General features: G+C 35.3%; 1 protein-coding gene across 1 annotated transcript in view; it reads right to left on the bottom strand.

The window, feature by feature from the left end:
• The window catches only part of TM9SF3 (transmembrane 9 superfamily member 3), a 75,499-nt gene that overhangs the window by 15,633 nt on the left and 46,176 nt on the right, over window positions 1-13,690 (bottom strand). Inside the window, exons 10-14 of the mRNA XM_061211181.1 lie at window positions 6,706-6,845; window positions 3,841-3,909; window positions 918-1,064; window positions 362-445; window positions 159-235 (exon numbers count right to left, since the gene is read on the bottom strand). Of these exons, the coding sequence (XP_061067164.1) occupies window positions 159-235; window positions 362-445; window positions 918-1,064; window positions 3,841-3,909; window positions 6,706-6,845 (517 nt within the window). The remainder of the gene's footprint in view (window positions 1-158; window positions 236-361; window positions 446-917; window positions 1,065-3,840; window positions 3,910-6,705; window positions 6,846-13,690) is intronic.

Raw genomic sequence — 13,690 nt, 5'->3', positions numbered from 1 at the left:
AGGAATAGTCAAAAGGACTGAAATCAGATGCTTGAGTTTATTTTGGTATTCCTGATCAAACAACAGAAAGTAGTTTCTTAATTTCCAATTACTGTATTTTTCTGATTCAGAAACACTCAAAGATTTACTCATGATGTTCCAGGAAGTTCAGAACTTACCACACATTATCCCTAAGGCTGTGCTAAATACCGCCATATATCCAAAGTAAAATGATGTCTGAAATAAGCCATACATCCTGAAACAAAACCAAAAAATTACATATAGTATATCCATTTTTACTTTAGACATAAGGCCTAAATTCTAGTATTTAAATGACAAACTTAGCTTCTAAAATACAAAATGAAAAAATGTCTCCACTTACTTTGTTTTGAAAAAATAGTAGTAAAAGGAATACATGTAAACATAAATTGCAGTTGATGCAGCAGAGAGAAAACTTGTCCATTGCCTGAAGAAAAAAAGTAACCCTTTTGAATGGATGGCACTGAAAGATTTTAAAGCAAAGACTTCTATAAAAACATCCTTTAAGATTCTGTATATTTAAAAACAAATGCATGTACAAATGTACAATGGCATTTAAATATATCAACGAGGAGAAAGCCTAAGAATTGGAAGGAGAGATCCTAAATTTTGTCAAATTTCCTATTATAAATGACCCTAAATAAACCATTTCCTTTTTCAGACCTGTCTCCTAGTGTTTAAACTAATGACCCTCATTAATACCAAAAAAAATTTTTTTGACTGATATTATTTTTCCTCTAAAATCGTCAACATTTTTATAATTGAAAAAAAAATCCCGATACTATCTTAAGGAGGAAAATTTCTACACAGATCTTTTACTCCACTTGATACACTTCAAATGGAATCTTATTTTAAAATATCATGGTCCCCAGAGGTTCTTCCCAGAAATAAGTACTCACCACCTATAATCCTCTGCATTTAGTAGAAAGTATGTGCACACGATGGTCACACAGACGGTCACAATGCACAGGATGACCAGCACCAGCATCATGAAGCCATAGACATAATAGATCTTATACGCCCAGAAAGATGTGAAGATGAAATACCTAAATACAACACAACGAAGACATAGTTTTCTAGTCTTTATTCATGTAGCTCACACTGCTCTTGCTAAATCTCACTTGCATCTTAGTTCTTTTTTCTCACTTAAATCTCAATATTTTTCTGTCAAGTAACTTCCAACAGTTTCCCTTACCCCCTTTTCATTAAATCATTTAAAATTCTCTCAGAAATATTTTCTTAGATAATCTTTCAAGAACAGACTCATTAGTAGGGTAGGGTATTCATCTCTAAGCAAACTAAATAAATTAGAAGCTTAAGGAGTATATTGTGGAAAAGAAAAATGAAAATAGCTAAAAATTCTTATTTTTAAAATAAAGTCAATTTCCTTGTTCTTTCATTTTTTTCTAGATACATTATATAAACAATGTATTTTATATTTTATAAAATACCCTATTAAATTAAAAAAGGTTTGATACAGTAATAATGTACAAAATTAGGAAAATAAAAATAATTAGGAAAAGAAAGCCTATGGAAGCTTCATGCCATTTTCACAGTACCACAAGAGAAAGGGCATTAAGATTTTATACCAAAAAAAAGACCCTTTACTCTAATTCCATTACACAAGCCATAGTTAAACAAAAAGGGTTTTTTAGCCTCTTTTCTTTTTCTTGTTCCCTTCTGCTTGTTAGTTACCTTATTCACCACCCATTCTTTCAACAGATATTTACAGAGGCCCTATACATATCAGAGAAGCAGTGAGAACAGAACTGAAGACAAAGTCTCTACTCTCAAGGAGATTAGTTCCGTGGGAACTAGTAAAGGGGCAGTCATGACACACAAGTGCTTCTCCAATGCACCTAACAGGGGCAACTTACTGGTTTGGCTGGGTGGGGCTCTGGGGGTAGGGAAGGGTAGTGAGAAGAATCAGATAAGGCATGGTGGGTGGGGAGCTAGAAGAATGTTCCACGCATTGGAACAGCAAAGGCAAAGGCTCACAAGTAAAGGAATTCACTGTATTTAGAAAGACTCAAAGTAATTCAGTATGGCTAGAACTTCAAATGAACTGTGAGAGATAAGAGATGAGGCTGGAGAAGAGAACAGGGCCAGATTCTATATTATGAAGGTCTTTATTGACTATGTGATGGGGTTTGGACCTTACCTCAATGAAAATGAGAAGTCTTTAGCAAATAAGTGACATGATCAGACTGATACCTTAAAAAGACCACTGTGGCTACCAAAAGGAGAATAGGTGTGAGGGTGGTCAAAGCAGAGAAGTTAAAGATACAGCAGAGTGGCTACCAAACGGAACAGAGTACCCGAGAAAACAGGAAGAGAAGTGATCCACAAGGTAGTATGGACAGGGTAGGAAGGAAAAAATAGTGGCAAGTCAAATCAGGGTGAGGACACAAGTCAGAAAGTACAAAAGAATTTCTCAAACTGGTTTTATTAAACCACGAGCTAGAGTGACATGCTCTCCAATCCCTCTAAGGTGCCGACTAATTAATATCCACAGCTGGCAGGTGACCACCAGGAGTGACCCAAATCTATGTCAGTTGTCCTTATTAGTGTAATTAGACAATTTAAATGTCACATAAAGAAATAAACATGATAGCTAAAAGAATTATGATTTCTATGAAAATTATGTTGAATACTTTGGAAAAATTCAATAAGGTGAGCCACTAAAAAAAAAGTGATAAAACTGGGCGTGGGTGAGACAACTCTAAAAGACTGGGGGACGAATGTACAAATCTAGAAGGATTCTGCACTTAGGATACTTCAGACAGGTCTTTACATTCCTGCTCCACTTTAAAAAGGTTGGAAAATACAGAAGATGCATTATGAATTTCAAAGGTAAAAATGATGGAAACGTCAACTGGGTACAAAGACAAGACCTGGCTCTATATTTTTTTTAAAAATCAGTGAAAGATGTACCTTTAGTTGTTTTAAGTTAAAATAAAATGTTATGTATGTATCTTTTTTTAATAATTCCCTTACACGAGCCAACTTTTTCAATTAACCAACTGTCAGATTCAATCACACCTCTTAAGGAGGCATCCACTATACAGGAGAGAATCAGCACTGGGGCATCTGGAAACGTGTAAGGAAATTTTGAGTAGTCACAATGACTGGCATTTCATGGGCAGGATCCAGAGGTGTATGACTGGAGTTCTTGAAAAACTCCCATACAAAGAACTGTCTTTCCTAAAATGCCAGAGCATTCCTATCAAGGAACATTGGAACACAGGCTGAGAAAAGAAATGCTTATATTTTGCAGTGGGGACCAAGGATGCAGATATGAAGCATGGTAACTGGGCACAAGATGGCATATCTCCCACCCCCAAACACATACATAATTCCCAGCACTCCTGTGGGCCTCGATGGAAGAAGACTAGGAATGAATGTGTATCCAAAGATGTCAGGATCTTGACTAACTGGTAGGTAATGGCTTACTTAGTTCCCTGGACCCTTAGAAATATTTTAAAAATAAAAATCAGTAATTTCTTATATCATGTAGGTGATCAAAGGCTGGTCTGACATGCATGCATTCTCTAGCATGCATGCTTTGATTTCTAAGATCTCCTGTTTGGTGAGAAAGGTCTAGAACACAATACAAAAACAGTATAAACTTCACCTGAATATTTGAGAACAAAGCAGAAAACCACCTTTTGATAGACTACGTAGACCCCTTTCTAGAAGCATGGACTTAACAAACTAACTGTTAGATGCCTGCCCATCTGATGATTCTATACCTATCCTGACTCCTAAATTTTCTTATTACAATGAAATCCCCCAAAACATAAATACATTGCCAAAACTTACATTTCAATAAAGATTGAGCCAAAAGGTAAAATTCCTCCCAGGCAAACAATAACTGCAGGCTCCATGAACCTGGAAAATATTAAAATTAGTATGATTTCCACATTATATTATATAAACCCTGATAATAGAAATCAGATGCTTGGTACTTAAAAATAATCTAAAGGATAGAAACAAACCAGTAAAAAGAAAAACAAAAATTCGAAGAGGCACAGTACTGAGAGGGGACTTCAAATTAGCCATAGGTTATAGTCAAAATTCTTTTTGGCATTCAAGGCCGAGATAAGAACTTGTGGAACACAAATACTTGCTACTGGCAGAACTCAAGAAAAACTGTGAGTATTTGCTCCTGTTCTATACTTTTCAGTTAACTTCCAAAAATTTTCGTCATTTACTTACAGAAAGCCATAGTGAAAGAAAATCAAAGTCCTGAGACCCCCCTGCATCTGAAATAATGTTTCCCACATTGTGGCCTTGCCAATCTCTTTGCTCATGCTTGCCTTGGTTCAGTAATTTGTTTTCCTATGAATCATACAATTAAGGTATTACGAGTTCTGAGTTATAAAAGGAGTCAAAGAATGAATAAAAAATAAAATTCAAACCTCATTCATTCACTCAACAAACATTTATTGATTGCAATTGGTAATTCTCCACCTGGAATGCCTTCCCTTGTCTCATAGTTCTCTCCTGCGAGCACTGACTCAAGTGTTCTCCCCGTAAAGCCTTTCCCGGGTCTCCCAAGAAGAGGTGGGTTCTTCCACTGTCTCTTGAACGTAACTCCATGGCAGCACTTACCACACTATACTGTACTGTCTAATTAAATACCTCACTAGATTATAAACCCTGGCAGGCAGAAGCTATTCATCCAGGTATTCCCAGTGTCCAGCACAGTATGTGGCACATAAAAGATAGTAAACTACTATTTCTGAAATGAACAAACTACAAAACTGAGAAGAAAATGAGTTTGAGAGCCGAAAAAAAAATTAAAAAATTTTAAAGTCTAGTCTTCTTTCCTCCTTTTATAGAAAGCCAAGATCCACAGAGGTTAAAAATGACATGCCCGCCAGATCTAGTATTCAGATTTTGGTTCCCATACAACTATATAAAGAAAATGAAGAGACATGCGAGCCTTCCTACACCTAAATGTGACCCATGGCTTAGTGGCTTAGCAAGGTCACGTGTTGCTCCTTCCTCTCCTTCACCAGCCCTAGTGACCCAGAGGAACTTTTGTGATTTCTGTGCTTTTCCTTTAACCTTATCCTCCCCAGTAATGGGTAAAGGAACAAACATTAGGTCAATGGGCCTTAACAGTCTAATCTTGATTTGAAGATAAAACTGACTTTAAAAAACAGACTACAAAAGTTCTCATAAGCACCAATCTAAGAGAAAAAGAACACGGACAATTCCTAAGACTAGAACAGATCACTCTCCTTTACACTACGGGGCTATTTTATTCAGCCTCTACTTCTGCAAATGTCTACATACCTCCAAGTCTACAAAAGACTATATAAGTACTTAAACATAAGTTATACTTACAATATAGCAAAATATCTAGGAAAAGAGGCTTTTCAATATATATCCCTTATTATGAATATGTAGAGTCTACCGTATAGCTATTCTTATGAGATGGGGAATAAAAAAAATGTACAGTAAGATTGTTCTATTTATGTCTGCAAGTAAGAATTAGGAAAATAAAGAACGCAGAATAGCATAAATCATCACTAAAACGCTCAATTTACTAATTTTATTTTATTTATTTATTTATTTTTATTTTTTTGGCTGCGCCGTGCGGCACGTGGGATCTTAGTTCCCTGACTAGGGATCGAACCCGCACCCCCTGCAGTGGAAGGGTGGAGTCTTAACCACTGGACTGCTGGGGAAGTCCTCAATTTACTAATCTTAAAAGGCAAAACATATAATGAGTTCACATTTTGTTCAAATTTGAATTACGAAAATTAGAAACATAAACATATTAGTGACATCTCACTTTATGTCCAAAAGTTGAAAAAATACAAACTATCTCAAGTTAAAAATCCATCAAGAATCACTATTTCAAAGCTGAATGGTCAAATGAACTATAAACTATGCTTACACTATTGCAATAGAAGAATCGCTTTAGCTGTTAAACAGAAATACCTGTCATCCTTTGTCAGGATGAAATCTTGAATTATGGGAGATCTCAAAAATAATTTTGTGCATAAAATGTGAAAAATGTATTTGAGAGATTCTATACTATCCCAGAAGTGAAGGTAAAAAACATAGGTCAGTAAATTATAATTGGTCTCAATACTAATTCCTCTCTCAACTGATACAAAATCTATGGCTATAAGTCAATGTTGTTTCGAATAATAAAATATCTGGAAAGGAAAGTGAAATTAGAAGCCAGGGGTTGGCAATCTTTTTCTGTAAAGGTTCAGATAGTAAGTATTTCAGGTTTTGCAGGTCTCTGTCATAACTACTCAACTTTGATGCCACCCTGTAAAAGCAGTCACAGACAATATGTCAACAAACAGGCATGGCTATATTCCAACAAATTTTTATTTATGAAAACAGGCAGCATGTCAAATCTGGTTTATAGACTGCAGTTATATAATGGCTGCCGCTTTAGGTCCCACCCACCTCTATGCACTAGTGTACTTACCAAAGCATTTGATTTCTCTGTAAATGGCACCAATATTCAAAAAAGTGAAATAAGCATATCATTTATTACTACTCCTAGCAATATAAATTGAAGGAAAAAGTAAAAAGACAAATTCTTAAGTTTAAACTTATAAATACATGCCAATTCTAAAAATTATGTATACATAATAGCCTTAGGAATTTATATACTGTGAGAAGCAATCACATAAAATTTAGCATTCTCTTTACCATTTTTTCTCCGGTATGGGACGAGGCACAGCATTGACACGACACGGAAAGTTTGGCTGACCTGACAGATTTCGGCCAAGTATTGTACCAACAAGATTTAGAGGAAGGATAACAAAAAAACAGATGCAACAAACGGCCACCTGTAAATTAAATTAAAATATGTGTGATTACTCAGAGAACAATAACACTAATAAAAACAAGTAAAAACGACACTTAAAAATTTAAATACAATTTGATCACAAGAGAAAATGTTTAAGTTCAATAAGGGTTAAAATTGTGCAGAATATATACTAATGGCAATAGGAAAAGAATGTGCTTTAAAATATTAGAATTAAACTAAATACAAGTTGAACTGTTTCCTATCTACTGTAGTTCCCAATTTTTCCTATTCTTCCATACTGTCCCTACTACAGTCCTTTTTCCTCTCCTTTCACTTTCAGCTGTCATGCTTTTAACATATCCTTTATCTTTTATCATTATAACCAACTTATTTACTTGCCTACACTTCATTGAGCTCCTAATATGCACAAGGACCTTTATACATGTTATTTTTCTACTTTACAGATGAAGAAAATGAGACTTAGAGAGGCTAAGTAACTTCCCATGATCACACAATTAGTAGGTGGCTGAACTAATATTTCAATTCAGATCTGCCTGTCTCAATCTGTCTGCTTGTTTCTATTCTACAGTGCCTTAGGATCTTAAAAATAGAAGAATATCACTATTTATGTACATATGTATATTACTAAAATAAAATGAGTATTTTCCTGCCAATTAGTAATTCAAAGTCTAAAGTTACAGGGAAGACCACACAGAGATTCTAGAACCAAAGTGCTTAGTTAATAAATAAATAAATTTAATTTGTGATTTTGTTTCTTTATATAAATCTGTACACTCAAGGAGACACACTCAAGCTCTTTTCCAGCCAGCATCTGGTTAGGATTATTTCACTCTGAACTTCAAAAACTGGAATAGGACTGAATCACCTCTAAGATCTCTTTCAATTGTACATTTTGGGGTTCTAATAAATCAAATGTAAAAGTGAGATGCAGCTCAATATTAAAGAAACAAACAACCTAATCCAAAAATGGGCAGAAGACCTAAATAGACATTTCTCCAAAGAAGACATACAGATGGCCAAGAAGCACATGAAAAGCTGCTCAACATCACTAATTATTAGAGAAATGCAAATCAAAACTACAATGAGGTATCACCTCACACCAGTTAGAATGGGCAACATCAGAAAATCTACAAACAACAAATGCTGGAGAGGGTGTGGAGAAAAGGGAACCCTCTTGCACTGTTGGTGGGAATGTAAATTGATACAGCCACTATGGAGAACAGTATGGAGGTTCCTTAAAAAACTAAAAATAGAACTACCATATGATCCAGCAATCCCACTACTGGGCATATACCCAGAGAAAACTATAATTCAAAAAGACACATGCACCCCAATGTTCATTGCAGCACAATTTACAATAGCCAGGTCATGGAAGCAACCTAAATGCTCATCGAGAGACGAATGGATAAACAAGTTGTGGTACAGGGACTTCCCGGGTGGCGCAGTGGTTAAGAATCCGCCTGCCAATGCAGGGGACACAGGTTCAAGCCCTGGTCTGGGAAGATCCCACATGCCGCGCAGCAACTAAGCCCGTGTGCCACAACTATTGAGCCTGCGCTCTAGAGCCCGCGAGCCACAACTACTGAGCCCACGTGCTGCAACTACTGAAGCCCACGCGCCTAGAGCCAGTGCTCCACAACAGGAGAAGCCACCACAATGAGAAGCCCATGCACTGCAACGAAGAGTAGCCTCCTCTCGCCACAACTAGAGAAAGCCCATGCGCAGCAACAAAGACCCAACACAGCCAAAAATAAATATAAAATAAATTAATTAATTAAAAAAAAAGAAGTTGTGGTACATATATACAATGGAATATTACTCAGCCATGAAAAGGAACGAAATTGAGTCATTTGTTGAGACGTGGATGGATCTAGAGACTGTCATACAGAGTGAAGTAAGTCAGAAAGAGAAAAACAAATATCATATATTAACACATGTATGTGGAACCTAGAAAAATGGTACAGATGAACCGGTTTCCAGGGCAGAAGTTGAGACACAGATGTAGAGAACAAATGTATGGACACCAAGGGGGGAAAGTGCTGGGGGGGTGGGGATGGTGGTGTGTTGAACTGGGCAATTGGGATTGACATGTATACACTGATGTGTATAAAATTGATGACTAATAAGAACCTGCTGTATAAAAAAATTAAATTAAATTAAAAAAATTTTTTAAAAAACCTCAATAAAATGTACCTTGATGGGGAAAAAAAAAAAAAAAGTAAAAGTGAGAGAAAAGCTGAATGAAAACTGTGAAGAAACTGACTGAGAGAAATGAAGAGGTGTGGGGTAGAAAATCCACAGTGATCACATGAGAAGGAAAAAGTCTATTTTGAAGCAACATTGTGAAAACTCTACATCTTCATTATATCCTTAGGTGTGCTGTGTGTGTTAAACAAGCCAAAGAGTATTATCATCTTCCTTTCAGGTAAAACTTGTATAAATGTATGAGAGTTAAGAGAGTTTGAAATTCCATTTTAAAGCTCTTTCAATTGTACATTTTGCGTTTCCAGACTTAGGAACGCAAATCATTGGTGTCTCAGTTTAGACCTGTTAATAATATGAATTTTTGCCCATATAAATAACAAGAATATGTGAAACATAAAAAATAAGCAGACATTTTAAAGATATTTTAAATACTAGGATATATTGTGAATTATACATACCTCATATTTGGGGGGTGAATTCTGTCTCAATTTTTGTTATTCATTGTTGATTGCTTTTAAATTATTATTTTGCTATCATTAAGCATATAAAACTCATAAATATTAGCACACTGTGATAGAGACCTATGTATTTTCCCCTTAATTTACCAGAATTCTAATTTCAAATAAGGATTGAAAAGAAGCTGGAGAAAACATTCCTATGTGGAATGACAATGGTCTAGCAGAGTGGTCTTCAAACTGTTCCACAGAACCTTAGGTCCTGCTGAAGAGTTTCAGGAATTCCACAAGCATTTGATTTGAATATCCTTTTGAAAATAGTTTTTTAAAAAGAATTATTTTTAAGTGTAATAAAAATATACACACTCAAATAAGTTCTATACCAAATATTAATAACTGGAGATCTCACAATCATGTTAACTCATTTTCATGCAAACCTCAAAATAAATTTTCTCCTGCTACCTCTGTGTATATATTTGGACTCCTAGTAAACGTTTCATTGATTAGGAAGGCTTGTAATGCTACACTGGTCTTTTGTTCTCCCTCCCCATCCTCCACCCCAACCCAATTCAGGCCTGCACATATTTGCTCACTAAAAGCTTTACAAGCAAATGCACTACAGCACATGCATGTCACAAGCAATTAAGTGGCAGGTGAAATGAGGGCATATCTTGCCTTGTGTGTTTAATCAAAGCATAACAGCAGTCAACAAAGGAACCTATAAACGGTCTCATCAACACAATATCAACTGTTTAGCATTTAATTTTTTCCCCTTTTCCTGACTTTTTAATACATGATAAAAAATGTAAGCAGTTTGTTAGAAACTGTTAGTGACTGAACTGTGAAACCAATTTCCTACTCCTTTATGTCCAAGTTCTGGATGAGTTTACTTGAAAAATACTCTGAGACTGCAAGGCAAGCTATTAAAAAAAAAAAAAAAAAAGTCACATGGAACTAAATTATCCGAGAAGTCAGGATTTTTCTCAATACTGATATTCAACCAAACAAACTGGTTACTGAAGAAGAATGTTACCTGTACCCCTTGGTATTAGATCTGCATTCATCGCAACTTTATTGCTCTCATTAAATTTAGAATGTTAAAATACTGAATTTGCAAAATTTATTTATACTAACAGAATCAAGCTTGTATCTGTTTTCTTTATTGGGCTTCTGCATTAAGCTTTCATTTAAAATGAAATTTAACAACTAAGAGTTAAAAAACCATTAGTCTAATACACTGGTGAAAACCCTGGAACTCAAACTAATACAGGGCCCACCCCTAGAGCTTCCTAGCCTCTGTTCACAGACCAATGAAAAGTGAAAACAGGGACGGGGGAAAGAAGGACTCACTCCAGGTTGAGTTATTTGTAGTGAGATGGATGGACCTAGAGTCTGTCATACAGAGTGAAGTAAGTCAGAAAGAGAAAAACAAATACCGTATGCTGTATGCTAACACATATATATGGAATCTAAGAAAGAAAAAAAAAAAAGGTCATGAAGAACCTAGGGGCAAGACGGGAATAAAGACACAGACCTACTATAGAATGGACTTGAGGATATGGGGAGGGGGAAGGGTAAGCTGTGACAAAGTGAGAGAGTGGCATGGACATATATACACTACCAAATGTAAAATAGATAGCTAGTGGGAAGCAGTCGCATAGCACAGGGAGATCAGCTCGGTGCTTTGTGACCACCTAGGGGGTGGGATAGGGAGGGTGGGAGGGAGGGAGACACAAGAGGGAAGAGATATGGGAACATATGTATATGTATAACTGATTCACTTTGTTATAAAGCAGAAACTAACACACTATTGTAAAGCAATTATACTCCAATAAAGATGTTAAAAACAAAAAACAAAAAAAAATTAGTCTAATACACTGGTGAAAACCCTGGAACTCAAACTAACACAGGGCCCACCCCTAGAGCTTCCTAGCCTCTGTTCATGGACCAATGAAAAGTGAAAACAGGGACGGGGGAAGGAAGGACTCACTCCAGGTTGAGGGCCTCCCCTAGCTACAATGAGAACAAGATAGAAACAAGTACTGCCTATCACTGCTTAATACCCCAAAGATGTACCAACTGGTCAACTATTCTCAACCTCAGTCACAGACCAAGAATGTGACTATTATTCTATCTTTATTTCCAGACTGGCCTTCTAAGGAAATCTGTGGTGTGAGTGGAATGGAAAGGGAAAAGGCAGCCTAAGATGGGCTATTATGGAATACTAAAGGATATAAATTTTACTGAGGATGATAGACAGTAACTGCTTATAGGTAAGGTGATTCTCAGAAAATATATCATCTTGTCAGTCATTATGTTTAGGCATTTCCTTGACACTTGCTCAGAGTAGGCAATTTTTATGACTCCTTTTCTACCTTATACATTTTATGCCTTTATGTCTATATAAAAATTATTTAGCTTCAATTTAAGCACGTCAACAATAATCAACCTAACAACCAGGACATTGCCAACTTAAACACAAAGGCTTATAAGAAGCTTATCTATTTTATAGATATTTTCAACATGCTAATTAATAACTCCCCATTCTGTTTCTTGGGCAACTTCAATACTGTAATAGAAGAAACACTGGGTTTGAAGTTAAAAACTTATTCTATAATGCTAGCATTATCCTGTTACCAAAACCATAAAAAAAGACATTATAAGAAAATTGCAGATCAATATTTCTCGTAAATATAGGTTCAAAACAAAAAGCAACATATTTTAGCAAATGGAATCCAGCTATATATAAAATGGATAATATATCATAACAAATTGAGGTTTATCAAAGGAATGCAAGATTGGTTTAAGATTCAATAATCAATCAATGCAGTTCACCATATTATCAGACTAAAAAAAGAAAAATCATAGATCATCTCAAAAGGTGCAGAAAAAAATCACTGCAAGAGCCAACCTCCCTTCACAATAAAACAATCTCAGCAAACCAGGAACAGAGGGGAACTTCATCAACTTGATTAAGGACATCTATGAAGAAACTACAGGTAATATTTCTTGATGGCACAAGACTGAATACTTTCCCCCTAAGATTGGGAGCAAGAGAAGAAGTCTGCTCTCACCTCTTCTATTCAACATTGTACTGGAGGTTCTAGCCAGTGTAATAAGGCAAGAAAAAGAAATAAAAGGCATACAGATTAGAAAGGTAGAAATAAAACTGTCTTTATTCTCAGACAACATGACAATCTATGTAAAAAAATCTTCAGGAATCTACAAAGAAGAAATTAGAACTAATAAGTGAGTTTAGCAAAGGTGCAGGATGCAAAGCCAACATGCAAAAATCAACTGTTTTTCTATACACTAGCAACAAGCAATCAGAATTTTTAATTTAAAAAATACCATTTACAAATAGCATAAAAAATATGAAATACTTAGGCGTAATTTCAATAAAAGCTGTACAAAACCTAAACATTAAAATCTATAAAACATTACAAAGAAAAAGTAAAGATACCTAAATAAGTCAAGAGATACTGTGTTCATTAATCAAAAGACTTAATATAATGTTAAGATGTGAATTCTTCCCAAATTGATCCACAGATTTAATGCAATCCTAATCAAAACCCCAGGGTTTTTTGTAGAAACTGACAAGCCAATTCTAAACTTAACATGGAAATGCAAAGAACCTAAAAAATCCAAAACAACTCTGAAAAAGAATTGATTTCAAGACTTACTGTAAAGCTACAATAATCAAGACAGTGTGATACTGGCATCAAAAAAACCCAAAAAACAAATTAATCAATGCAACAGAAAAAAAAGTTCAGAAATAGATCCACATAGATATGTGGTCAATTGATTATCAATAAAAGTGCTAAGGGAATTCAGTGGAGAAAGGGTAATCTTTTCAACAAATGGTGCTAGAACAAATGAATAGCCATAAGCAAAACAAAACAAAACAAAACCCCTTGACCCTTAACTCATACAATATATAAAATAAACTACAAATGGATCATAGACCTATATTTCAGAGCTAAAACTATAAAATTTCTAGAAGAAAACATATGAGGAAAATTTACTGATCTTTGATTTGGCAAAAGAGTTCTTAAAAAGGACAGAAAAGCACAAATCATAAAAGGAAAAAAATCAATAAATTGGACTTCAAAATTAATAACTTTTGCTCTTCAAAAGATACTCTCGGACTTCCCTGGTGGCGCAGTGGTTGAAAATCCGCCTACCAATGCAGGGGACACGGGTT

This window comes from Eubalaena glacialis, chromosome 1 (assembly GCF_028564815.1).
Source record: "Eubalaena glacialis isolate mEubGla1 chromosome 1, mEubGla1.1.hap2.+ XY, whole genome shotgun sequence".
NCBI classification, from domain to species: domain Eukaryota; kingdom Metazoa; phylum Chordata; class Mammalia; order Artiodactyla; family Balaenidae; genus Eubalaena; species Eubalaena glacialis.
Note: the sequence above shows the minus strand (reverse complement) of the source record. Positions and strands in the feature narration are given on the sequence as shown.